Below are 25,497 nucleotides of genomic sequence, written 5' to 3'. Positions count from 1 at the left end.
TTCTCCATCCCTTGGTCTCCTTCTGCTCCTTGCCCTCTTACCGTCTGCTACAATCAGACAGCTACCCTTCTTAGCCCTCTGCCTTCTTTCCCATTGCTTCTCAGTTTTTCTCTATTCTACCTTCCCACCTGTATCCACCTCTTAGCTGGTAGCCTGTGCTCCTCTCCCCTATTTTCCTCACTCATTCAGTTTCTTCAGATGTCTGTCTGGGAGATCGCTTCGTTGAGCACATTCACTCTGTCTATTGCCATAGTATAAATATCCCAGTGGCCAACTGTTTTAATTCCACAACCCATTCCCACACCGACATGACCTTGTGCACTGTCAAACCGAAGCCACCCGCAAATTGGAAGGTGGCAATAATCTGTCTGGGCACTCTCCAACCAGTTGACGTTAACATTGGCTTCTCTGGTTTCCATTGGGTTCCTCCTCTGTCTCTTTCCCTATCCCCTTGTCTCCTTTCCTCCCCACCCCATTCCATCTCCATGCAGAGAGATTTCCGCACATCACTTCCCAGCTTTTATCTCATCTGTCCTCCTGTCCATATCCACCTATGGCCTCTTGCCTGTGTTCTTCCCCTTGACACGCACCCCCCCCCCCCACCATTTTATTCAGGAGCCTGCCTGCCATTTGCTCTTACCTTGACGAAAAATTCAGGTCCGAAACGTTGGTTTGGTATCTTTGCCTCCTATGGATGCTGTGTGACCTGCTAAGTTTTTTCAGCACTTTGTGTTAAAGGGTCATTTCATATGTTTTGTGTGAAAGGCCTCATACTGGCAATAGATCCGGTGGAGGTAAAGATGAGGAGAAAGGAATAGTATCTTTATCAGAAACAGGGTGGAATGTGTGCTTAGCACACTGCTCTACTCATTAAACTGAGTGACCAGGCACAATTCCAATGCCATCTACAAGTTTTCCAATGACATCCAAGTTGTTGGCAGAATCACAAACGACAATGAGGAAGTGTAGAGGAGGGAGATGGATCAGCTAGTTGAATGGTGCAATGATAACAACCTTGCACTCAATGTCAGCCAAACCAAGGAGATGATTGTGGACTTCAGGAGAAAGTCAGGAGAACACAGCCCAGTCCTCATCAAGGGCTCAGTAGTGGAGAGGGTCAAGAACTTCAAATTCCTGGGTGTGAACATCTCCAAGGATCTGTCCTGGAGCCTCCACTTTGATGCAATCACAAAGAAGGCTTGCCAGCAGCTATACTTTGTGAGGTGTCTGAGGAGATTTGGTATGTCACTGAAGACTCTCGTAAACCTCTACAGATGTACAGTGGAGAGCATTCTGGCTGGTTGTATCAATGCCTGGTATGGAGGCACCAATCAAGTCAAGAATAAACTCCAGAGGCTTGTTAACTTGGCCTGCAACATCACAGCCACCAGACCCCCTCCACTGAAGACGTCTACCTGAGGTGGTATTTAAAAAAAAAAAAACAGCTTCTATCCTCAAAGATTCTCAACACCAGGCTATGCTCTCTTCACTCTGCTCTTCTTTGGCTTGGCTTCGCGGATGAAGATTTATGGAGGGGTAATGTCCACGTCAGCTGCAGGCTCGTTTGTGGCTGACAAGTCTGATGCGGGACAGGCAGACACGGTTGCAGCGGTTGCAAGGGAAAATTGGTGGGTTGGGGTTGGGTGTTGGGTTTTTCCTCCTTTGTCTTTTGTCAGTGAGGTGGGCTTTGCGGTCTTCTTCAAAGGAGGTTGCTGCCCGCCGAACTGTGAGGCGCCAAGATGCACGGTTGGAGGCGATATCAGCCCACTGGCGGTGGTCAATGTGGCAGGCACCAAGAGATTTCTTTAGGCAGTCCTTGTACCTCTTCTTTGGTGCACCTCTGTCTCGGTGGCCAGTGGAGAGCTCGCCATATAACACGATCTTGGAGAGGCGATGGTCCTCCATTCTGGAGACGTGACCTAGCCAGCGCAGTTGGATCTTCAGCAGCGTGGATTCGATGCTGTCAGCCTCTGCCATCTCGACTACTTCGATGTTGGTGATGAAGTCGCTCCAATGAATGTTGAGGATGGAGCGGAGACAATGCTGGTGGAAGCGTTCTAGGAGCCATAGGTGATGCCAGTAGAGGACCCATGATTTGGAGCCGAACAGGAGTCTGGGTATGACAACGGCTCTGTATATGCTAATCTTTGTGAGGTTTTTCAGTTGGTTGTTTTTCCAGACTCTTTTGTGTAGTCTTCCAAAGGCGCTATTTGCCTTGGCGAGTCTGTTGTCAATCTCGTTGTCGATCCTTGAATCCGATGCAGCCATCAGGCAAAAGGTAAAGATCATCTAAAGATGATCACTCAGCAGCACACGGACAATTTCTTCCCGGTTCCTATCGTATTCCTGAATAATAAATGAACCAGACTCTGTGTTACTTTTCTCATACTATTATTTTAACTTTTTTTAATAGTAATGTCATAAGAATATTATAATTTATGTTTGCATTAATGATGCTGTCACAAAACACCGACTTCCATGGTAATAAATTCTGATTTTGAAAGACCAAATACTTCTCTATAAGAATTCAATTCTTCTAAAGTTCCTTATTTGTCGATCCAATCAGTCATATTTGTGCAGTTCATGAAACCAAATGTCAGGGAAGCTGTTGCTAGAATAGAGAGAGATGTCACCATACTACAGTAAACAATTAAACTGAAAAATGTTTTTTCTCTCTCCACTGGTCTTTCATTATAGGTTTAACTTCCTGATACCTTCTATATTTTTTTGATCTTCAGGGTATGAGAGGATCCTTTTAAGGTTTTCGAACTGTCAGTATCCTGATTTGTTTGGCTGAAGTGGTTTAGGGTCCTGTATTTGCATAAAGTACACAGAAAAATGTTGGCCATGTCTATTTACAGTTTGTTCTCTTCAGAAGTGAGCTTTATTGTACCCATAGCATTTATCTAGTGAGTTTGTTCAGTGAGACATCAGGAACCACACAAAGGGTAATAAGAGTCTGGCATTCTCTTCCCCACAATTAGAAGAAACACCACATTTCTGGATATGTGTACCAATATATTTAGGATTTAAGTAGTGTTAGAAAGCATCAGCTACATTTCACAGCGTGGTACGGTAGCTGCAGAAATTGGATCTGAGGTCAATCTGCAGGACAATAAGATTGGCAGAGAGGATCTCTGGGGTTCCCCCCTCCCCCCCCACCCATAATTGAAAGTGATGCACACACCATCTTTCAACTGTTGGTGATTTACTTAAGTAACATAGTTGGTTCATTGACCGTTTTGAGTTTTGTGTGCCCGATGGAGATGTGGGGGGGCTGGTAGTCATGGTGGGGAGCTGGCTGATGGAGGACCTCAGTTTTCTTCAGGCTGACTTCCAGGCCAAACACTTTGGCAGTTTCCGCAAAGCAGGACGTCAAGCGCTGAAGAGCTGGCTCTGAATGGGCAACTAAAGCGGCATCGTCTGCAAAGAGTAGTTCACGGACAAGTTTCTCTTGTGTCTTGGTGTGAGCTTGCAGGCGCCTCAGATTGAAGAGACTGCCATCTGTGCGGTACCGGATGTAAACAGTGTCTTCATTGTTGGGGTCTTTCATGGCTTGGTTCAGCATCATGCTGAAGAAGATTGAAAAGAGGGTTGGTGCAAGAACACAGCCTTGCTTCACGCCATTGTTAATGGAGAAGGGTTCAGAGAGCTCATTGCTGTATCTGACCCGACCTTGTTGGTTTTTGTGCAGTTGGATAATCATGTTGAGGAACTTTGGGGGACATCCGATGCGCTCTAGTATTTGCCAAAGCCCTTTCCTGCTCACGGTGTCGAAGGCTTTGGTGAGGTCAACAAAGGTTATGTAGAGTCCTTTGTTTTGTTCTCTGCACTTTTTTTGGAGCTGTCTGAGGCCAAAGACCATGTCAGTAGTTCCTCTGTTTGCGCGAAAGCCGCACTGTGATTCTGGGAGAATATTCTCGGCGACACTAGGTATTATTCTATTTAGTAGAATCCTAGCGAAGATTTTGCCTGCAATGGAGAGCAGCGTGATTCCCCTGTAGTTTGAGCAGTCTGATTTCTTGCCTTTGTTTTTGTACAGGGTGATGATGGTGGCATCACGAAGGTCCTGAGGCAGTTTTCCTTGGTCCCAACAAAGCTTGAAAAACTCATGCAGTTTGGCATGCAGAGTTTTGCCGCCAGCCTTCCAGATCTCTGGGAGGGATTGCATTCATGCCTGCTGCTTTGCCACTTTTCAGTTGTTCGATTGCCTTATATGTCTCATCCTGGGTGAGGACCTCATCCAGCTCTAGCCTTAGGGGCTGTTGAGGGAGCTGGAGCAGGGCGGAATCTTGGACTGAGCGGTTGGCACTGAAAAGAGATTGGAAGTGTTCTGACCATCGGTTGAGGATGGAGATCTTGTCGCTGAGGAGGACTTTGCCGTCTGAGCTGCGCAGCGGGTTTTGGACTTGGGGTGAGGGGCCGTACACAGCCTTTAGAGCCTCGTAGAATCCCCTGAAGTCGCCAATGTCCGCGCTGAGCTGGGTTTGTTTGGCGAGGTTAGTCCACCACTCATTTTGGATCTCCCGGAGTTTGCGCTGAAGATGGCTGCATGCGCGACGGAAGGCTTGTTTCTTCTCTGGACAGGACGGCTTTGTAAGGTGAGCCTGGTGGGCAGCTCGCTTCTTTGCCAGCAGTTCCTGGATTTCCTGGCTGTTTTCGTCAAACCAGTCCTTGTTTTTCCTGGAGGAGAAGCCCAGTATCTCTTCAGTGGATTGCAGTATGGTAGTCTTCAACTGATTCCAGAGGGTTTCAGGGGACGGGTCCGTGAGGCGGGTTGCATCGTCGAGCTTTGCTTTGAGGTTTGCCTGGAAGTTTCCTCTCGCTTTGTCTGACTGCAGGTTTCCAACATTGAACCTCTTTCTGGGGGCTTTACTGTTCCTGGGCTTTGGCTTGAAGTGAAGGTTGAGCTTGCAGCGAACCAGCCGGTGGTCAGTGTGGCATTCCGTGCTGGGCATGACCCTGGTGTGAAGCACATCTCGTTTGTCACTTTCTCGCACCAGGATGTAGTCCAGGAGGTGCCAGTGTTTGGATCGGGGATGCATCCAGGTAGTCTTAAGGCTGTCCCTCTTCTGAAAAAGGGTGTTTGTAATGACAAGATAGGTAAACGGTCAACCAGTTTACCTATCTCGGCTGCACCATTTCATCAGATGCAAGGATCGACAATGAGATAAACAACAGACTCGCCAAGGCAAATAGCGCCTTTGGAAGACTACACAAAAGAGTCTGGAAAAACAACCAACTGAAAAACCTCACAAAGATAAGCATATACAGAGCCGTTGTCATACCCACACTCCTGTTCGGCTCCGAGTCATGAGTCCTCTACCGGCATCACCTACGGCTCCTATAACGCTTCCACCAGCGTTGTCTCCGCCCCATCCTCAACATCCATTGGAGCGCTTTCATCCCTAACGTCGAAGTACTCGAGATGGCAGAGGTCGACAGCATCGAGTCCACGCTGCTGAAGATCCAGCTGCGCTGGGTGGGTCACGTCTCCAGAATGGAGGACCTTCGCCTTCCCAAGATCGTGTTATATGGCGAGCTCTCCACTGGCCACCGTGACAGAGGTGCACCAAAGAAAAGGTACAAGGACTGCCTAAAGAAATCTCTTGGTGCCTGCCACATTGACCACCGCCAGTGGGCTGATATTGCCTCAAACCATGCATCTTGGCGCCTCACAGTTTGGCGGGCAGCAACCTCCTTTGAAGAAGACCGCAGAGCCCACCTCACTGACAAAAGACAAACAGAGGAAAAACCCAACACCCAACCCCAACCAACCAATTTTCCCCTGCAGCCGCTGCAACCGTGTCTGCCTGTCCCGCATCAGACTTGTCAGCCACAAACGAGCCTGCAGCTTATGTGGACTTTTACCCCCTTCATAAATCTTCGTCCTCGAAGCCAAGCCAAAGATAGTTGGTTCATAGCTAAATTTACATTTCAAGGAAAATAAGGAATGTTGTCATTGCAGCATATCCACATCCTGTAATAAAGTAATAATAACCAATCTGAAATTTATTTTGTTACTAAATGCCAAAATGTGACATGTAAGGTAAAAGTTCTAAAATCTGGATTGCTTGGAAATTGAATCAGTTCGAATTTTCTTTATTTTCAGGCAGTACTTTTAAATTCACATTTAAGGATGAATAAAGGAGAGATGAGCAGGTAAATTTTGATAGTTTGTTCATTAGTAAATACAGCAATAGCTGGAAGGGAAAAGACAGATTAGTGGTGGATGATAACTTTTCAGATTGGAGGCCTGTGCTTCAGGGATCGGTACTGGGATGATAGTTGTTTGTCATCTATATCAATGATCTGGATGATAATGTGGTAAATTGGATCAGAAGGTTTACAGATGATATTAAGTTTGGAGATGTGGACAGCGAAGAAGATTTTCAAAGCTTGCAGAGACATCTGGACCAGTTGGAAAAATGGCAGATGGAATTTAATGCAGACAAGTGTGAGGTGTTGCATTTTGGTAGGACAGACCAAGAAAGAACATAACAGTAAATGGAAGGGCACTGAAGAGTGCGGAAGAATAGGGACCTGGGAATACAGATACATAATTCCCTGAAAGTGGCGTAACCGGTGGATAGGGTTGTAAAGAGAACTTTTGGCATATTAGCCTTCATAAATCAAAGTATTAAGTACAGGAGTTGGGATATTATGTTAAAGTTGTATAAGACATTGGTGAGGTCAAATTTGGAGTATTGTGTACAGTATTGGTCACCTAACTACAGGAAAAATATCAATAAGATTGAAAGAGTGCAGAGACCATTTCCTAGGACTTCAGGAACTGAGTTACAGGGAAAGGTTAAACAGGTTAGTGTCATGATAATGAATATGTATGAGATGTACCGGAAGTCACGTGGTATGAGAGAGAGATAAGAGCACAAGCAGGAGAACAAAGGAAACTGGAAAATAAAGACTCTGAGAAGTTTACATGATAAAACTTGTGTTTGATGTTTTATTAACTTCACATTTCGGGCCACAAATGTGACATTGGCGACGAGGATGGGATAAGCTTGAAGAAAATTAAAGACTAAACAAGATTACAGAGGATTACAGACAACTTCAAGGTGATAAGTATTTTCTCTGTGACTCAGTACTTTTGGGGCTGGAATATTTCCTCATGGCTGGGGCAGACGGTGACTTTCTAACACATAGTGGAATTGCTCATTTTGATCCAATGGGTGATGCAAGCACTGTAAGTGTGAAGTGCAAGGCATGGCTGGAAGAATTTGAATCCTACGCCGACAGTCGTGGCCTATTTCTAGATACCGGTACAGTTGAACAAAAAGCGCAGAGAAGGGTGTTACTTCTTTTCACTGCTGGACCCGCAGTTTGGGAAACATTTAAGACACTTTTGAATACTGGAAGAAAGGATGAGTACCGGAAAGCGGTAGATGCATTAAATGCACACTATGTAGTGACACCGAATGCTACATTTCAACGCAATTTGTTTCGGAGAACGAGACAAGAAGATGGCCAGACAATTGCTCGGTACGTGACGAGACTACGCCAGCTAGCTATGTGTTGACATGAGAATGGCCAATGAAGCTATAATTAGAGAACGACACCCTATACCAACAGTGGAGGAAATACTTCAAGAACTAACTACCAGCAAGGTATTCTCAAAAATTGATCTGAATTGGGGCTATCATCAATTAGAGCTGGATCCAGGTTCCCGAGATGTAACAACATTTGTGACTCACTGTGGATTGTATCGTTACAAGAGACTATCATTTGGAATTAATGCAGCTTCGTAGATCTACCAGTATGAAATCCATCGAGTGATTCAAGGCATTCCTGGAGTTGCCAACATTTCTGACGACATCATAGTCCATGCACCAACGAAGGAAGAGCATGTCAAACGATTGAGGCGTGTACTATCTAGACTACAGGAGGCAGGCCTTACCGTGAATGGAAACAAGTGCCAGTTCGGTGTGTCAGAAATGGACTTCATGGGACACAGACTTACACGGGAAGGACTAAACCCTGCAGAGGCCAAGGTGAATGCTATTGCAGAGGCACGTGCACCTCAGAACGCAACAGAGGTGGATTGGTCAATTATTGTGCAAAGTTCATTCCTAATTTCGCTTCAGTGGCAGAACCACTAAGGAAACTAACCAGGAAAGGTGTACCTTTTCATTTTGGATCTGAGCAGAAGAAAGCATTCACAGCGCTGAAGCAAAGCCTGACAGATGCAAAAACTCTTGGATATTACGATCCGGCGGCATCAACCAAAGTCATAGCGGATGCCAGCCCGGTTGGTTTAGGAGCTGTGTTGGTCCAGATGCATGATGGAGGACCAAGAATCATTGCCTATGCCAGCAGATCGTTATCAGATGTGGAGAGAAGATACTCTCAGAGAAAGAAGCACTTGGACTTGTATAGGCCTGTGAGAGGTTCCATGCATATTTATACGGCATTGAATTTGAACTCATCACAGATCATAAGCCATTAGAGGTGATCTATGCACCTAGATCCAAACCATGTGCTAGAATAGAGAGATGGGTACTCAGACTACAACCCTACAAATATAAAGTAATCCACATTGCAGGGAAAGCAAACATTGCTGATCCGCTGTCCAGATTGGTGAAGGATGGTGGTCCACAATCCAAGTCAGAATTGGGAACAGAAACAGAGAGCTTTGTACGCTTCGTAGCTATTCAGTCGACACCGAAAGCTGTGACTACGAAGGAAGTCGAGAGAGAATCCGAACGTGATCCAGAACTCATGGAAGTAAGAGAATGCATACAGAGTGGACAATGGGACAAGTGTACTCACAAGGCTTACATTCCCATTAGAGACGAACTTTGTTGCATCGGACAGTGTGTATTAAGAGGTTGCAGATTGGTGATACCGCAAAGATTGAGACCGAAGATCGTATCCTTAGCGCATGAAGGACACCTAGGTATTGTTGGTACCAAGCAAAACCTCAGGACCAAGGTATGGTGGCCAGGTTGTGATAAAGACGCAGAGAAATTTATTAAAACTTGTCACGGATGTCAAATCACAAGTAGGAGTAATCCGCCAGAACCGATCCGGAGTACACAACTCCCGACAGGACCGTGGATCGACGTGGCTGTTGATTTTCTTGGACCTTTACCGACGGGTGAATCAATTATGGTAGTGATAGATTACTACAGCAGATACTATGAGTACGTGGTGTTGAAGTCCACGACCACTGAAAAAACAATACAAGCGTTAGCAGAGATATTCGCAAGATATGGATTACCTGTTACATTATACTCTGACAATGGTCCACAATTCATTTCAGAGACATTTGCGGAATACATGAGGACCACAGGTATCCACCATCATAAAGTAACTCCGAAATGGCCGCAAGCCAACAGAGAAGTAGAGAGACAAAATCAGTCCATTGAAAAATGATTGAGGATTGCACACGCAGAAGGACAAAATTGGCGAGAAGCATTGCTATCTTATGTGGCTGTCTATCGAGCAACGCCTCATGCAACCACGGGAAAAAGTTCTGCAGAAGCATTTTTTGGGAGAAAAATCTGCACAAAAATGCCAGAAATAAAGGAAATCCGAGACGACCAGGAGATGAGGGACCACGATGCTGAAAAGAAAGGTGCAGCAAAGCTGTACACAGATTCGAAACGTGGAGCCAAGTACTCAGACATCATGCCAGGAGATAATGTTCTAGTGAGGCATGAAACTGGTGGTAAGCTAGACACACCTTATTACCATCAACTCTATACTGTCGTATCCAGAAGTGGCAGTATGGTGACAGTCAAGTCTCCGACTGGAGTCCTGTATAAGAGAAATGTATCAGGTGTAAAAAGGTACCAGTCCAGATATACATCGAGCGAAGAGGTTGAAAGGCCAATACGAGATGCTGAAACTGAGAGACCTGATGATGTTCCAGAGGCAGTTACCAGCACTCCTGATGAAGTGACTAGAGCGCCAGAAACACCCGAAGCCGTGGCGAGCAGTATTTTCGACGCCGAGAGTGAACAACCGAGAAGCGACGACAATATCGCAGGCAGGCCGAAATGAAACCGGAAAGTGCCCAAACGATACGAAGACTTTGTGCCATAGTTTTAATAAGAACTTTGGGACAGTATTTTAATCTTATATCATAAAGTGCATGCATGAGTGCTGTAGGATGTAAATTTTATGTAGTTGAGTTATAGTATTACCATTAGTTATGATGTTTGTATGTTTCCGAGGGATATTGGTAAGTGAAGGTTACGTTTATTTCTGATTAAAGGAGGGATGTCATGATAATGAATATGTATGAGATGTACCGGAAGTCACGTGGTATGAGAGAGAGATAAGAGCACAAGCAGGAGAACAAAGGAAACTGGAAAATAAAGACTCTGAGAAGTTTACATGATAAAACTTGTGTTTAATGTTTTATTAACTTCACATTTCGGGCCACAAATGTGACAGTTAGGACTTTATTCCCTGGAGTGTAGAAGAATGAGGGGAGATCTGATAGAGGTATTTAAAATTATGAGGGTATAGACAGAGTAAATGTAGATAGGCTTTTTTCAATGAGGGTAGATGAGCTCTTCAGCGCTTGACGTCCTGTTTTGCGGAAACTGCCAAAATGTTTGGCCTGGAAGTCAGCCTGAAGAAAACTGAGGTCCTCCATCAGCCAGCTCCCCACCATGACTACCAGCCCCCCCCACATCTCCATCGGGCACACAAAACTCAAAACGGTCAACCAGTTTACCTATCTCGGCTGCACCATTTCATCAGATGCAAGGATCGACAACGAGATAGACAACAGACTCGCCAAGGCAAATAGCGCCTTTGGAAGACTACACAAGAGTCTGGAAAAACAACCAACTGAAAAACCTCACAAAGATAAGCGTATACAGAGCCGTTGTCATACTCACACTCCTGTTCGGCTCCGAATCATGGGTCCTCTACCGGCATCACCTACGGCTCCTAGAATGCTTCCACCAGCGTTGTCTCCGCTCCATCCTCAACATTCATTGGAGCGCTTTCATCCCTAACGTCGAAGTACTCGAGATGGCAGAGGTCGACAGCATCGAGTCCACGCTGCTGAAGATCCAGCTGCGCTGGGTGGGTCACGTCTCCAGAATGGAGGACCATCGTCTTCCCAAGATCGTGTTATATGATGAGCTCTCCACTGGCCACCGTGACAGAGGTGCACCAAAGAAAAGGTACAAGGACTGCCTAAAGAAATCTCTTGGTGCCTGCCACATTGACCACCGCCAGTGGGCTGATATCGCCTCAAACCGTGCATCTTGGTGCCTCACAGTTTGGCGGGCAGCAACCTCCTTTGAAGAAGACCACAGAGCCCACCTCACTGACAAAAGGCAAAGGAGGAAAAACCCAACACCCAACCCCAACCAACCAATTTTCCCCTGCAACTGCTGCAACCGTGTCTGCCTGTCCCGCATCGGACTTGACAGCCACAAACGAGCCTGCAGCTGACGTGGACATTTACCCCCTCCATAAATCTTCGTCTGCGAAGCCAAGCCAAAGAAGAAAGAGATGAGATACAAACCAGAGGACGTGGGTTAAGAGTGAAAGGGAAAAAGTTTAGGGGGAACATGAATGGATACTTCTTCACACAGAGTGGTGGGAGGGTGAAATGAGTTTCCAGCTGAAGTGGTGAATGTGGGCTCAATTTTAACACAAGAGGAATTTGGATGGGAGGTGTATGGAGGGTTATGGACTGAGTATAGGTCAGTGGGATGAGGCAAAAAAAATGGTTTGACACAGATTAGAAGGGCCGAAGGATCCTGTTTCTATGCTGTAATGTTCTATGTATGCTTCATTTATCAAAATGAGCAGTTTTAAAAATAAACTCCGCACTTGACGAAAATGTGAAAGTAATGAATTTATTTGCGATAAGATTACCTGTATTAAGCATGGCCACTTGTTGCTGCTGTGCATCCATGGTAAAAGTGTACGTACACACACACACACACACACACACACACACACACACACACACACACACACACACACACACACACACACACACACACACACACAGATTCTCAGGTGGTCTGCAATTTTGGACTTACTTTATACAGCCATTGAACATTTGGGTTTTTCACGTTGTGATAAATTTTGCAGAGTAAAAACCCAGTGTTGTTGAGAAAACAGAAAGACTGTGGTTCATGGAATTGGATTCGAGACTTGCTCTTTATATTGCCATCAGTGAGGCAAATTGAGTGCATTTTACAGAGAAAATGGTTATAGTATTAAATCCTATTGTTCAGTAGGAGCGAAGCAAAACCTATTAATTCACTCTTTAAACTCTGCATGCCAAGACCATATGGAGGTATTTGGAATGTTTCCTGGTCAGTTAATATTCTTAAAATTGATTTTTTTTACTCTGTCAGCACTTGTGCTTCTGCGACCTTATTTGCATCAGAACACGAGGCCACTGCCATTGCAGGTTTGTCACTGCAAATCTGTAACAATTGCCCTTGGTGAAACTCTGAATGGCTGGCAGCCTGTCCTCATTTCAATAGCAACAAAGTGCATGCAAATGCCCTATGTCCAAAGTGCTTGTTGTAACATCATGAAAGAGTACTTTATTCATTATTAATAGGAATTTGAAACATGTCATTTTCGCATGCTGCCCTGTGATCTCAAGTGTATAATCACCGCTGGGGTCAGCATTTAAGACAATCCAGGCTGTAATTTGAACTGCACTCTGTCTGTCCTGCAAGTGTATAAAATAATAACTCTTCTTCAGGACAACTTACATCTTAGAGCAGTTCCATTGTTGCCTGATTTTGTCCCACGTCCAGAAAGTCAAATTGCGACATTTATTTCGTTTATTGCTGTGGTTCAGTGTTGAAGACAGCAGGGATTATTTGTTCCCCTGCATTTGTTTCTTTGTGGAAGTTACTTTGTGGCTCTTTGTTTACTTTGTGCACAATACTTTGCAGTAGTGGAAAGAGCCGTTAATCCTGTGTCTTCATGAAAGAACATGAATTTAATTCTATATATTGCCATCTTCCATAGACCAGTCAGGGAGTTCAGGAGTGGAGAGTTCATGAGGAATGGAAATTAATACTGCACAGTAACCCCCCCCACCCCACCTCCACCGGTATCCAGCACCCATGGGGATTGGAAGATGCTGGATAAGTGAATTTTCTGGTGTATGATTGCGTGTTGCGTGATTGGTGAACTATCGGCGAGGCACGCCAATTTTAAACTATTTTTTACCTATTTATTTTCTGCTATTTTTCTGCTTGAGGCTGCTGGTTGCTTGTATTCTTGATAGCAAAGATTTTACTCTTAAAAATAATTTTGTCTGCTATTAAGAGAAGCCAACCAATACTTAAGTCCAATATTTAATGCAAAATAAAACCAAAGTTTATAGTATTACAGAGAAAGTTCAGTTGAAACAATGCAAGGGTAACACCATTTTTCTAATGAGGGACCCTTTCAATCGTCTGATTGGAACAAACTGTCAGGTGCCTCTGAGCCTTTGTGCTCCAAAGAAAATCCAAGTTTGTCCAATATCTCCTTATAACTACTACTCTCCAATACTGGAAACCTGCTGGTGAACCTCTTTTCAGATTCAAATTTCAGATTTATTGTCAGACTACATATATGACATCACATACAGTCCTGAGATTCTTTTTCCTGTGGGCACAGCAGAATTACCACTTATTGGTAGTGCAAATAAAAAAAACTACACAATCTACACATGTAATCAAATAAAGAAATGTAAACAGGGGGGAAAAAAACAAAGTGCAAGAGTCCCTGATTGAGTCTGATGGTGGAGAGGTAGCAGCTGTTCCTGAACCTGGTGCTGTGAGCCTTGTGACATCTGGCAGCGAAAATGGAGTGTGAGCTGGATAGTGTGGATATTTGATGATTTCTGCTGCTCTCCGACGGCAGCATTCCCTGTAATTGTTCTTGATATTGGGGAGGGTTTTGCCTGTGATGTTGGCTGTGTCCACTACCTTTAGCAGGGCTTTACGGGTAAAGCCCCTGTATCAGACCATGATGCAGCCAGCCAACACACTATCCACCACACATATCTGAGAAATTTTCCAGGGTTTCATTCCAAAACTCTGAAAATACCTGAGGAAGTAGAGGCTCTGACATGCTTTCTTCATGATGCCATTACAACACACCTTCAAAGCCTCCATGTCCTTCCAGTGATGCAGCAACCACAACTGTATGCTGTACTCCAAATGTGACTTGGCAACATTTCTTCAGGAGCACATCAGAGCATCAACCTTGATTTTCTTATCATGTTTCATTGCAGCAATTTTGGGAAATTCTTAAGTCACACGTGTCAAACTCAGGCCCGCGGGCCAAATTTGGCCCGTGATATAATTATATTTGGCCTGCAAGATATGTATTAGAGCTGGCCCGCTGGCCGCTGCGCCAGTATAGTGCATGCACAGCTAATACTACAAATCCCAGAATGCTGTGCAAATGCGTTGGCGCCGGCCCGTCAGCCCGCTAATCACCCCCACCTCCTCTCTTTACTTTTATTAGCATCTGTGACCTGTCGCCCAACTCACATGTAATAAACCCCTTACGATAAATGGCCAAACGAAAGACAGAAAACAGGACCTTTCAAGACAGGTGAGAGGAAAACTCTGACCCCAGAGTTTGATGAACTTGCATCTAAGAAGAGATGCCAAGTATCTGGTTTAGACCCAGGTGCATCAGAGTAAATCACAGTGTAGCAAGCTAAGCTTGGATTAATATTTTCTTTGGTTAACTTTGGACTGTTCATAGATGAAAGATTGGATTTTCATTGAAGCAAGTTTTTTTTGACTTGTTGGTTTGTGAAAAAAAATACTTTTAAAAGGAGCTTAAAGGCTATAGAGAAATATTATTTATTGAATATTTTATTTCTCATTTGTTAATGCTTCTTCTGGAAAGAGTTTAACCAAAACTATTATTAAACATTTATTTTAATAAGAAAAAGTTTAACATTACGTATGTTGAAAGAAGAGAAAACATGCAGATGTTGTTGAAAATTTTCAATAAATATTTAGTTTGGCCTACGACTTAGTCCAAGTTTTTAATTTTGGCCCTCTGTGAATTTGAGTTTGACACCCCTGTCTTAAGTGAATGTTATGGAAAACTGGTGTTGCAAATGTATTCGGGGGATTGACCTCGCAGAAAATAACATTGTAATTGTCCTTTGACCACTGATGTCTGTAGACAGTTTTATTGGTCGTGGGCCTATTGGTTTATTTCGCCAACAGTGGGGTGATAAATTATGTCACATCCCATGGAAAATGAGATTTAAGAGGTATCTTTCCTCCGTCATGATGAAAAATTACTTTCAAACAATTGAAAGTAAGAATAATTACTTTCCAACCAAATATTAATTCCTTCTATTTCCTGTTAGCTGAAAATACCTTTTAATTGTTTTGAATTGTTTTTGTTGAAATAAAATAGACAACATTGAAGAAGCTGCAAGTTAGAATGAATTTATGGAAAGGGAAGCGGTTGACATTTCAGATTGGAGACGTTTTGAACAGGGAAAGGGAAATAAGTTTGTTTTCATTTGAAGTAGGGAAACAGGATATCTCTGAGTGGTGAGGACCAGTTTGCTGTAATGATAAACTGTTGGTTTTGCCATCTGCTTGATACGTTCATAAGGATAGTTGGAAAGACAGAAAATGAATGAAGGAGCATGTAAAATCTTTGAAGTGCAAGATAGGGTTGTGGGAATGGCCACCAGATCAAACAATATTAATGGAGAGTGAAAACTAAATTAATAATTTTATTTTTAAAATTATGTAGCGATACAGCATGGTAACAGTCCCTTCTAGTCCACGAGCCCGTGCTGTCTGAATATACCCATGTGATTAATTCTAACCCCAAATGTCTTTGGAGGGTGGGATGAAACTAGAGCACCCTGAGGAAACCCACACAGGTCACATACAAACTTCATAGACAACACTGTACTAGAACCAGGGGCTCTGGCACTGTGTAATAGCATTGCCTTAACCATATTAAAGGTGGATAAACTATGACACTGATGTTTTTTCCACATCTTCTTTGCAATTTAAAATGGACATAATTTCTTTTCCCCAATTCTTTCAAAGGATTTTTTTGTCCTGAAACATTAACTCAATTTCTCTTTCCACAGATTGGATGAGTTTCCAGCATTTTCCACTTTCAGCTTTGTTGAAAGGCAGTTGCTGGCTTTAAAACTATACAATTCTCAGTCAGCTAATATCTTATTGAAGTTTGAGCCAGTTCTATTATCAGATTGTCAAGTGAAATCTTTTGTGTAATTTGCTTGTTTTGTCTTGGCTATTGATGGGAAAAATCACTGACTGATGCTATTTTCCATTTCGTGCAAAAATCCTGAGCAAAGTGCAGCTATTAAGCATAACTGCAGAGTCTTGCAATGAATAGTTTGTTTTTTCCCACCTCAAAATTGTCTGTGTTGTGTTTCATAAGAATGAACCAATAATGATTTGCCCAACTTGAAGAGTGCTTGTAAATGTGTTATCGACAGGCAAAGCATAAATAATTCACAAGTTCAAAGAGTTATTTAAAATATGGTAATTGAAGTATTGAACTTGAACCGGGAATATATGAAACTTTTTATTAAAAAAAGGTGTTCGATGCAAATGCCATTGAACCTATAATTTTGCTTTGCTTTACCAGACCTCTTGAACCTTTTCTTTCATCTCACTTCCAGTCAGTTTTGGTCATGGGTCATTAAGGCTGATTTAGCGATTTGCCTGTATGTTATTATCTAATTGAAAATGTATTGTCCTTGAGCATCAAAATTGGGATGAAAAGTTTACCTCTGAAATGAATTGTTCAATGAATCACCACTCTTGTAAATGATTTCCATTATTGTTCAGTTTGTGTTTAAAACCAAGCACTTGGAGGAACTTCAGAGATGGAGATGTTTTACAGGCTATTGGGCAAAAAACTGAATTCTCCTTTCTCTAGTGGTACTAGAATTGCAGCTTGATATGCTCTTTGTATCAGCGCTGTGGATTGTGGTACATCTTTACCTCCCTCCAAGCTGACTCATTGTTTTATTTTTCTATTTTTTAAAATTTAGACATACAGCACAGTGCCAGGCCCTTATGGTCCACAAGTCCGTACCGCCCAATTGACTGATAACCCTGCAGTACGTTTTGAATGGTGGGAGGAAACCCACCCAGACACAGGGAAAGCATAAAAACTCCTTGCACCAACTGCTATGCTAATGGTGTTGGGAATGGAACAACTTTGCATATTTTTCTTCTATCTAATTTTTATTTTAAAAAAAAAGGAAAGGAAATTCGGAGAAGAAAGGCAACCCAGGATCCATGCAGTGAGTGAACTAAGTCGATATCCAATTTTTGACACTTACTGTAGCTGAACTTGAAACTCATACTGGCAAGTTTGACAGTGGCATCGACTGGGTTTGAATCCCGCACTGTCTGTAAAGAGTTTGTATACTCTCCCCGTGTCTGTTACCTCCGGGGGCTCTGAAACGTGCGGGTTTTATTGTTAATTGGTGTATTTATATGGCAGAGGCTTGGTCAGAAGGGCCTGTTAGGGTGCTGTATCATTTTGATTTCGATATTTGTGGATGCGTATCCATTTAACATTTTTCAGTTGGAGTGCTCATTATGTGATCGTGGCAAATGATGTTATTTAAAAGTGAAAGATAAAACAGGGCAAAATGCTTTGTCCTTTTGAGGTGTGAAAAATCAAACTATTCAAGCTTATAAATGCTGATTTCAAGCTGATCATTTTAATTTTTGAGGCTGATACTTTTTATTTTAAAAATATTTTTATTGAATTTAATCAAGAACATAAAGAACCAAATGCAATATATATTAATATTGATTAACATATTATACATTAATGATACTACATGAAATCTCAATCAAACCCATAAGTATTTATTGTCCCAAGAGAAAAAAGGTAAATGGAAAAAAAAACCCAATTACTCTGACCCCTCCTCCTAAACGAGGTTGAATTAATAATATTAGCAGCCTTGGAATCGAGTGGCAACCTTCGGAGGTCCAGATCGCTGGTGCTGCTATAGTGTTGCGCTAACTGTGCTGCCCCATGCAGGTAATGTGGGAAATGCAGCAGTTAAATTTGAAAATAGGAAGATTTAATAAATAGTGACATGATAATGGGCACATACTCTGGTGATGTTAATTGAGGGATAAATGTTAGCCAAGCCAAGGTCCTTGACATTCCTCCTTTTAAGATTGGACTTTTACATTCACCTGAAATGGCAGGCAACCCCACAGTTTAACATCTCATCTGAAAGACTTTGTCTCCAATGACCCGGCACATGATCTACTCCACTGTAATGCTGGCCGTGATTTTCATGCTTGTGTCCCTGGCGAGGCATTTGAACCAATAACTTAATCTTTCTTAAAAGTGCTGCTATCTGAACCACAGCTCACCATTAATATAAAAAGGACTGTGGAAATGCAGTTTCACAATAGTAATATCTGAATTACTGTATATTTTGCAGGATACATTTCAAGATTGGTCAACCCAAGAAACAGATTGTGCCAAAGACTGTAAGTAAATGCCAGTCATAGAGAATGCATTTTTTAAAAAAATCTCTTGGTTCCTGCCTGTGGTAGATTCATTGCTCTTCAGTTTGGGGCATTTTCTAATATCAAATTGGCTGTCACTGGCCTTGTGCACTGCCAAGATAAGACCAGCTGCAAATTGGAGGAATAACACCTTGTATTCCATCTTGGCAGTCTCCAATCAAATGGCATCAGTATTAACAGTTCTGTTAACCCCTTTCCCCAGCTCTCTTGTTACCTCATCTCCCTGTCTTCCTCCCTCCAGCTCCTCACCTTCTTCTTTCTATGAGAGTGCTCTGCCCTCTCCCCATCACTTTCTCTTCTACCTTCTAGCCTGTATCCACCTATTACCTGTTAGCCAGTGTTCCTCCCCCTTCCCACACCTTTCTGCCTTGTTATTCAGACATCTGCCTGATTTTCGGCCCAAAACATCGACGGCCTTTTAATTTCTCTGGATTTCTCTAGCATTTTTGTGGACTGCACTACACCACAGCATCTACAGGGGTTATCTACTTTTATAGCTTATTAAGACTGTCAGTACCTCCTTCTTTGTAATATGAATATGACCCAAGTCATTTCCCTTAATTCATGAGTTTCCATGAACTTCTCTGTTAAGTACAGATGTGAAATATTTATTTGGGACCTTGCCTGTTTCTTGAGGATCCAGACATAGAAAACCACAGTGATTCTTAAGAGGCGCATTCAAATAAGAGATACTCTTGGGATTCATTTTTGTCTCATCTGCCCACTGAATATTTATTATTATCACATGTACTGAGGTAAATGAAAAATCTTTTCATTAAAAATATCTAGCTATCTAGGCAAATTAACCTTTATTTTTAAATTTAACAAGGTTGGGGCAATAAAAGTGTAGATAATGATAGAGAGAAAGTGCAGTTTAAAAAAAATGTCAGTGACCACACTTATAAAGGTTTGTCAGATCATCCTTAAAGTATGAGAGGTTAATTTCAGGCTCCGATAACAGGAAAGAAACTGTCCTTGAATGCGGTGGAAGATGTTTTCAAGCTCCTGTATCTTCTGCCCACTGGAGAAGATGGGTGGGGGGGAATAGAGTGTGACTGCAATATTCTGGGTTCTTTATTATGTTAACCATTTGAATTCTCTGAACCATTGTTTTCTGAATTATGCCCATCCTTGGTTAAATCTAAATATGAGGAGCATGCATAATGCCAGATTAAACTAAATCCATATCCCGATATGTTCATGTGCCTCTCTAGAAGCTTTTTAAAACACTACTATTTTTTAGTGTGCTTCCATCACTACCCTTGGCATCTAGTTCAAGCACCTACCACTCTGTTTATAATTTATCCTACACATCTCCTATAACATTTCTCATTCTATCACATTAAATACAGGTCGTCTAGTATTTGACTGTTTGCCTTATCTATGCCTCGAACCTTTACACCTAGCCATTTTCTCCTCAACCTCTACTCCAGAGAAAGTAACTAAAGCTTGCCTAACATCTCTCAGCTCACATCCTGTAATCCAGGCAGCATCCTGGTAAACTTCTGTACCCTTTCCAAAACCTCCAGATCTTTCCTGTGATGGGGCGACCAGAATTGCACAAAGTGCTCCAAATACAGTCTATCGGAAGTTGTTCGTTGGTGCATCAAGACTCCCTAATCTTCCACTCTGTGTGCTTCCCCAAGAAGCAATATACCTTGTTTACCATCCTATCTACTTTTGTGGCCACTTTCAAGAAGCACTGAACTTGGATCCCCACATCCTTCAGTTCATCAATGCTGTTAAGGTTCCTGCCATTAACTTTAAATGCACCCTTTATATTTATCCTTCTAAGTGAAACACCTCATGCTTGCTCAGATTAAATTCTATCTGTCATCTCTTTGCTCTGCAGAATATCCTGCTATATCTTAACAGCCCTCTACACTATCCACAACTTTACCAATCCATTTCTGAATCCATATTATCAATTCACTGTGGATTCTATGCATCTTTGCCTTCTGGATCAGCCTACAATGAGAGACCTTGTCAAAAGCCTTGCCAAAGTCCATGCAGACAACATCGATTGCCTTATTCTCATCAACCATCTTGTTACCCTGTGGGGAAAACAATCAATCAAATTTGTAAGATGCATCCTGCTACTCATTCACAAAGCTATGCTGACTTTACCTAATCTGGCCATGGCTTTCCATATGTGCACAAAATCTATTTCTAAGTATCCTTTCCAATAGTTTCCTTATCAATGAAGTGAGGCTCACTGCCCCCATAATATCCTGGATTATCCCTATTTCTGTTTTGGGACTAAAGAATTTCATTGGCTACTGGAATTTCACCCACTGTATTTTTTATCAAGGCCCCAGCAATTTCATTTCTTGCCTCTTTAGGAGGCCCTGTGAATATCCACCTAAATGCTCTTTGAAAGATCTAGCACTACTGATCTCAGTGCCCTAGCATTTCCCACACTGCTCCCATATTCTCCACATCTTCAGTGAATTCGGAAACAAAGAGCTCATTTAGTCCCTGGCCTACTTCCTCCGATACTAAGCATACAGTACCTCCTTTTTCATCTTTCAAAATAGAAATGTTATTTCCTGGATTTTCAAGGTTGCTCTTTTTGTCATGTAATGATACATAAAAATGTAATATACTTTAACTTCTGTCTGCTGTAAAGTTAGATTTGCTATTAGCATTGCCAGGACCCCGCAATTATTAGAAAGAAGCTCGAGGGTCCCTTCGGAGACACCGCGGGTCCCTTCGGAGACACCGCGGGTCCCTTCGGAGACACCGCGGGTCCCTTCGGAGACACCGCGGGTCCCTTCGGAGACACCGCGGGTCCCTTCGGAGACACCGCGGGTCCCTTCGGAGACACCGCGGGTCCCTTCGGAGACACCGCGGGTCCCTTCGGAGACACCGCGGGTCCCTTCGGAGACACCGCGGGTCCCTTCGGAGACACCGCGGGTCCCTTCGGAGACACCGCGGGTCCCTTCGGAGACACCGCGGGTCCCTTCGGAGACACCGCGGGTCCCTTCGGAGACACCGCGGGTCCCTTCGGAGACACCGCGGGTCCCTTCGGAGACACCGCGGGTCCCTTCGGAGACACCGCGGGTCCCTTCGGAGACACCGCGGGTCCCTTCGGAGACACCGCGGGTCCCTTCGGAGACACCGCGGGTCCCTTCGGAGACACCGCGGGTCCCTTCGGAGTCACCGCGGGTCCCTTCGGAGTCACCGCGGGTCCCTTCGGAGACACCGCGGGTCCCTTCGGAGACACCGCGGGTCCCTTCGGAGACACCGCGGGTCCCTTCGGAGACACCGCGGGTCCCTTCGGAGACGCCGCGGGTCCCTTCGGAGACGCCGCGGGTCCCTTCGGAGACGCCGCGGGTCCCTTCGGAGACGCCGCGGGTCCCTTCGGAGACGCCGCGGGTCCCTTCGGAGACGCCGCGGGTCCCTTCGGAGACGCCGCGGGTCCCTTCGGAGACGCCGCGGGTCCCTTCGGAGACGCCGCGGGTCCCTTCGGAGACGCCGCGGGTCCCTTCGGAGACGCCGCGGGTCCCTTCGGAGACGCCGCGGGTCCCTTCGGAGACGCCGCGGGTCCCTTCGGAGACGCCGCGGGTCCCTTCGGAGACACCGCGGGTCCCTTCGGAGACACCGCGGGTCCCTTCGGAGACACCGCGGGTCCCTTCGGAGACACCGCGGGTCCCTTCGGAGACACCGCGGGTCCCTTCGGAGACACCGCGGGTCCCTTCGGAGACACCGCGGGTCCCTTCGGAGACACCGCGGGTCCCTTCGGAGACACCGCGGGTCCCTTCGGAGACACCGAGGGTCCCTTCGGAGACACCGAGGGTCCCTTCGGAGACACCAAGGGTCCGTGGATTTGCCTCCAGAGCTCCTACAGCCTCTGCAGGTGTACAGACTCCTATTGAAACCATTGTCAGCCGAGGTCCTGGTCTAAACCTTTGACATGATGAGAAAGCCTTCAGCGCCTGAGGCCCTTCAGGAACCCTTCTTGCCCCTCAGCACCTTCTCAAATCCAAGTTCCGATACCTGGTTCCCATCAGCCTGCAATCTGTGTGGGTCTGTCGACCACAAGATACCAGCAGTTGGAAGCCTTTGCGAGTTCTTCCACCACACGTCACCAACCACTCTTAACCTGTGTGGGTCCTTCAGCCGCTGAGCCCCTTTTTGTACCTTTCTGTGATTTTTGTGCTTCATCCAACAAGCAGTTGGAGATTTCAACAGTGAGTGCTAAGTGCCTGATCCTATGTGATTGACTATGTATCAGTCCTGAAAGGTTGCTTTTTGCAGTCGTTGTGAGAGATGATAACCCTGCAGTAATTCATCTCTGATTACTGGTGGTGCAGGTGTTCTAGATTATCAGCTGTTAATTGTACTTATTCTGCACAATTGCTAGGTTGTCTTCAGTGAAACCGATTTGAGTGTAACTGACATCTGATACACCTGTACTCATTTAGGGCTTCCAAGTAAATATTGGTAACTTCTCCAGAGCACACGAAAGGATAGAAAGTAGTATATAACCCATCACCTCTTTGGAATGAATTTTAAAATAGTTCAACAAACTTCTCCTTATTACTTTGCAAGATTTTCATGCATCAATGTATGTCGTATTTCTTTCAAGATTTTGTAATTGAATCTGTTTATGCTAGTGCCGGTTTAAAGTATTGTGGGGCCTGCAGCATTTATTTTAAAGAGGCCCTAAATAGTGCCGCCTGGTGTATGCGCGGTGAGAGGGAAGTGTGACAGCAATGTGGGGAAATGTGACTGCAGCCCCCTCCACCCCGAGAAAATTTCTGATGCTGACCCTGCATGTCCATTTTGGTAAGTTTGAAATAGTCTTAATTATTCTTAACAAAATGATGCTATCTTTCTCAGATCACTATATATTACCAGTGATGTATCTAGGGAAGATAGTGCCTATGGCAAGCACTGAAATTGTGCTGCCCCCCCCCCCCTTAAAACTTACTTACACATTTTATTAAACAGAACTAAATTAGTGGTGGCTGGCTCAATGCCGGATCAATGGCTGTTTTTTTTACCCATAATCTCCCTCGCAGCTGGAGCCGCTCTGCGTTTCATGGATGTGGCGGAGCGGTTCCAACTGCGAGGGGGATTATGGGTAACGAAGACGGTCATTACTCCCACATTGAGCTGTCACTGCGAGCTGCGGGGTGACCCCGAGGTGGCCTGATCTGATGCCGGAACAGCACTCCGGTGAACTCTAGCAGCACTGCACCCCTGCTACCATGTTGGGAGTTAGATGGGGGTGGGGAAGGGAGGCGGGTCGGACAGACAGGGAAGCGTTCAGGGCAAGGAGAGGACAGTGGTGCCCCCCCCCTTAAGGTTAGCGATTTGAGCCAATTATCACCTTTAATTGGGATTATTAACACAGACATCATTCATAATACATAAATGAGGAGGCCCTTGAAAATCTGGTGCCCGTAGTATATGATACTTTCACTACTACGTTGATCTGACCCTGGTTTATGCTACTCGTATTCCAGATCAATGCACCTCATTGTGGGTGGGTGTTGGGTGGAGGGGATGGGGAAGAGACACATTGTCATTTTATCCTCTCTGTTTTGCCAATTGCCTTAAATCTGTATTATCTGAATACCATCTCTTCTGCCATTAGAAACAATTTCTCCCTTTCTACCCCATAAAAAACTCTTCTTGATTTTACAATAATATCTTGAGCTATCACTGTAATTATGTATTGTCAGGGCTATCTATATATCCCACTTGGTATTTCAATTATCATGTTGTCCATATTGTCAGAAGTAATTATATTTGTGGCATTTGTAAATGTCGCAGTGAATAGAATTGGTGATTATTGCTAGTGCCATGCAAATCACTGTGAATGGCCAATCCATAACACTGTGAATGATTCATCGATCTGAGTGTTGGTCAGGTCAAATAGTGTCATCTGAATCATCGAGGATGGAATGAAAATTATTCCTTTTAATGCCAGCACTGGGGCTGAATGGGCCACAATAAAGCTGTGTTTGCATTGTTTCACTGGAGGGAGTTATTAAAGCACGGTGGTGTTTGTTGTTGGAAATTTAGTTTGTAATTCCTTCCAATTATGTACACAAGTTAAAATTGAACTCTGATGTTTTTTTTTCCGCAGCCCAACCAAGATTCAAAGGTTTTAATAAAAAAACAAATGAGGAAATGTGATTTATGCACCTTAGCAAATCTCATTTCAAACTCAAACTTCAGATTTATTGTCAGAGAACATCCATGATCTCTGAGAACATACATCAGAGAACATACATCATCTGCAACCCTGACATTCTTTTTTTCCTGCAGGCGAGGCAGAATCACCTACTTAACAGTTGATTGGGTTGCACTATCTTCATTTGCGTTGCATCTCATGAATTGTAACATAATTCCAAAGTGTTAGTCTGTTCCTTTTACAAACCTTTTATTGAAGAAAATAGTTCTTTCTCTTTCAGAGGTGATCTTTCAGAGGAGAGATATGATTAGTGTGACAAAGAACCAAAGCACATGAACTATAAACAATGTGGTCAAGTCTTCAGCCACAGTTTTACCCATTTATTTTGACCATGTTTGCATTAATGTCCTTTTAGTTGACCATGTAAATCCCAATTTTTCTTTGTATTTGCCTTTGCAATTTGAACTTGTCCATTTTGATGTATGTAATCTGATAAATACACAAGTGTTGGAGTTCTTTGAAAAAACTCTTATTACCTCAGGTTGATGCATCTTAACTTTGACTGGGCATGCCTGCCAGAATACCAGCTTCCCCACTCGAGAGTCAAATTTTGATGTGTACCGAGTTTCAATCAACAGAACAAATAATGTTGACAGCCGATTACATTGACAGAATTTATTTGGGCCCAGAAATGTTGACATAAGTGCATATACAGTAGAAGTCCTAAAATCCCAACTGTTGTAGAAATTGGGTTGGTGTGTATTTTCCAGATTCTGGAGCGGTAATGTTAAAATTTAAATTTAAGGA

At 43.8% G+C, this 25,497-nt stretch overlaps 1 protein-coding gene across 5 annotated transcripts in view; it reads left to right on the top strand.

Moving 5' to 3' along the window:
* bin3 (bridging integrator 3) overlaps positions 1-25,497 on the top strand; it is a 172,019-nt gene that overhangs the window by 4,321 nt on the left and 142,201 nt on the right. For all 5 annotated transcript variants that reach the window (XM_069917924.1, XM_069917922.1, XM_069917923.1 and 2 more), the window contains exon 2: positions 18,455-18,503. In XM_069917924.1, coding sequence (XP_069774025.1) covers positions 18,455-18,503 — 49 coding nt within the window. The remainder of the gene's footprint in view (positions 1-18,454; positions 18,504-25,497) is intronic.

The sequence above is a fragment of the Narcine bancroftii genome, chromosome 2 (assembly GCF_036971445.1).
Source record: "Narcine bancroftii isolate sNarBan1 chromosome 2, sNarBan1.hap1, whole genome shotgun sequence".
Taxonomy (NCBI): Eukaryota; Metazoa; Chordata; class Chondrichthyes; order Torpediniformes; family Narcinidae; genus Narcine; species Narcine bancroftii.
This window is presented reverse-complemented; position numbering and strand designations above follow the sequence as displayed.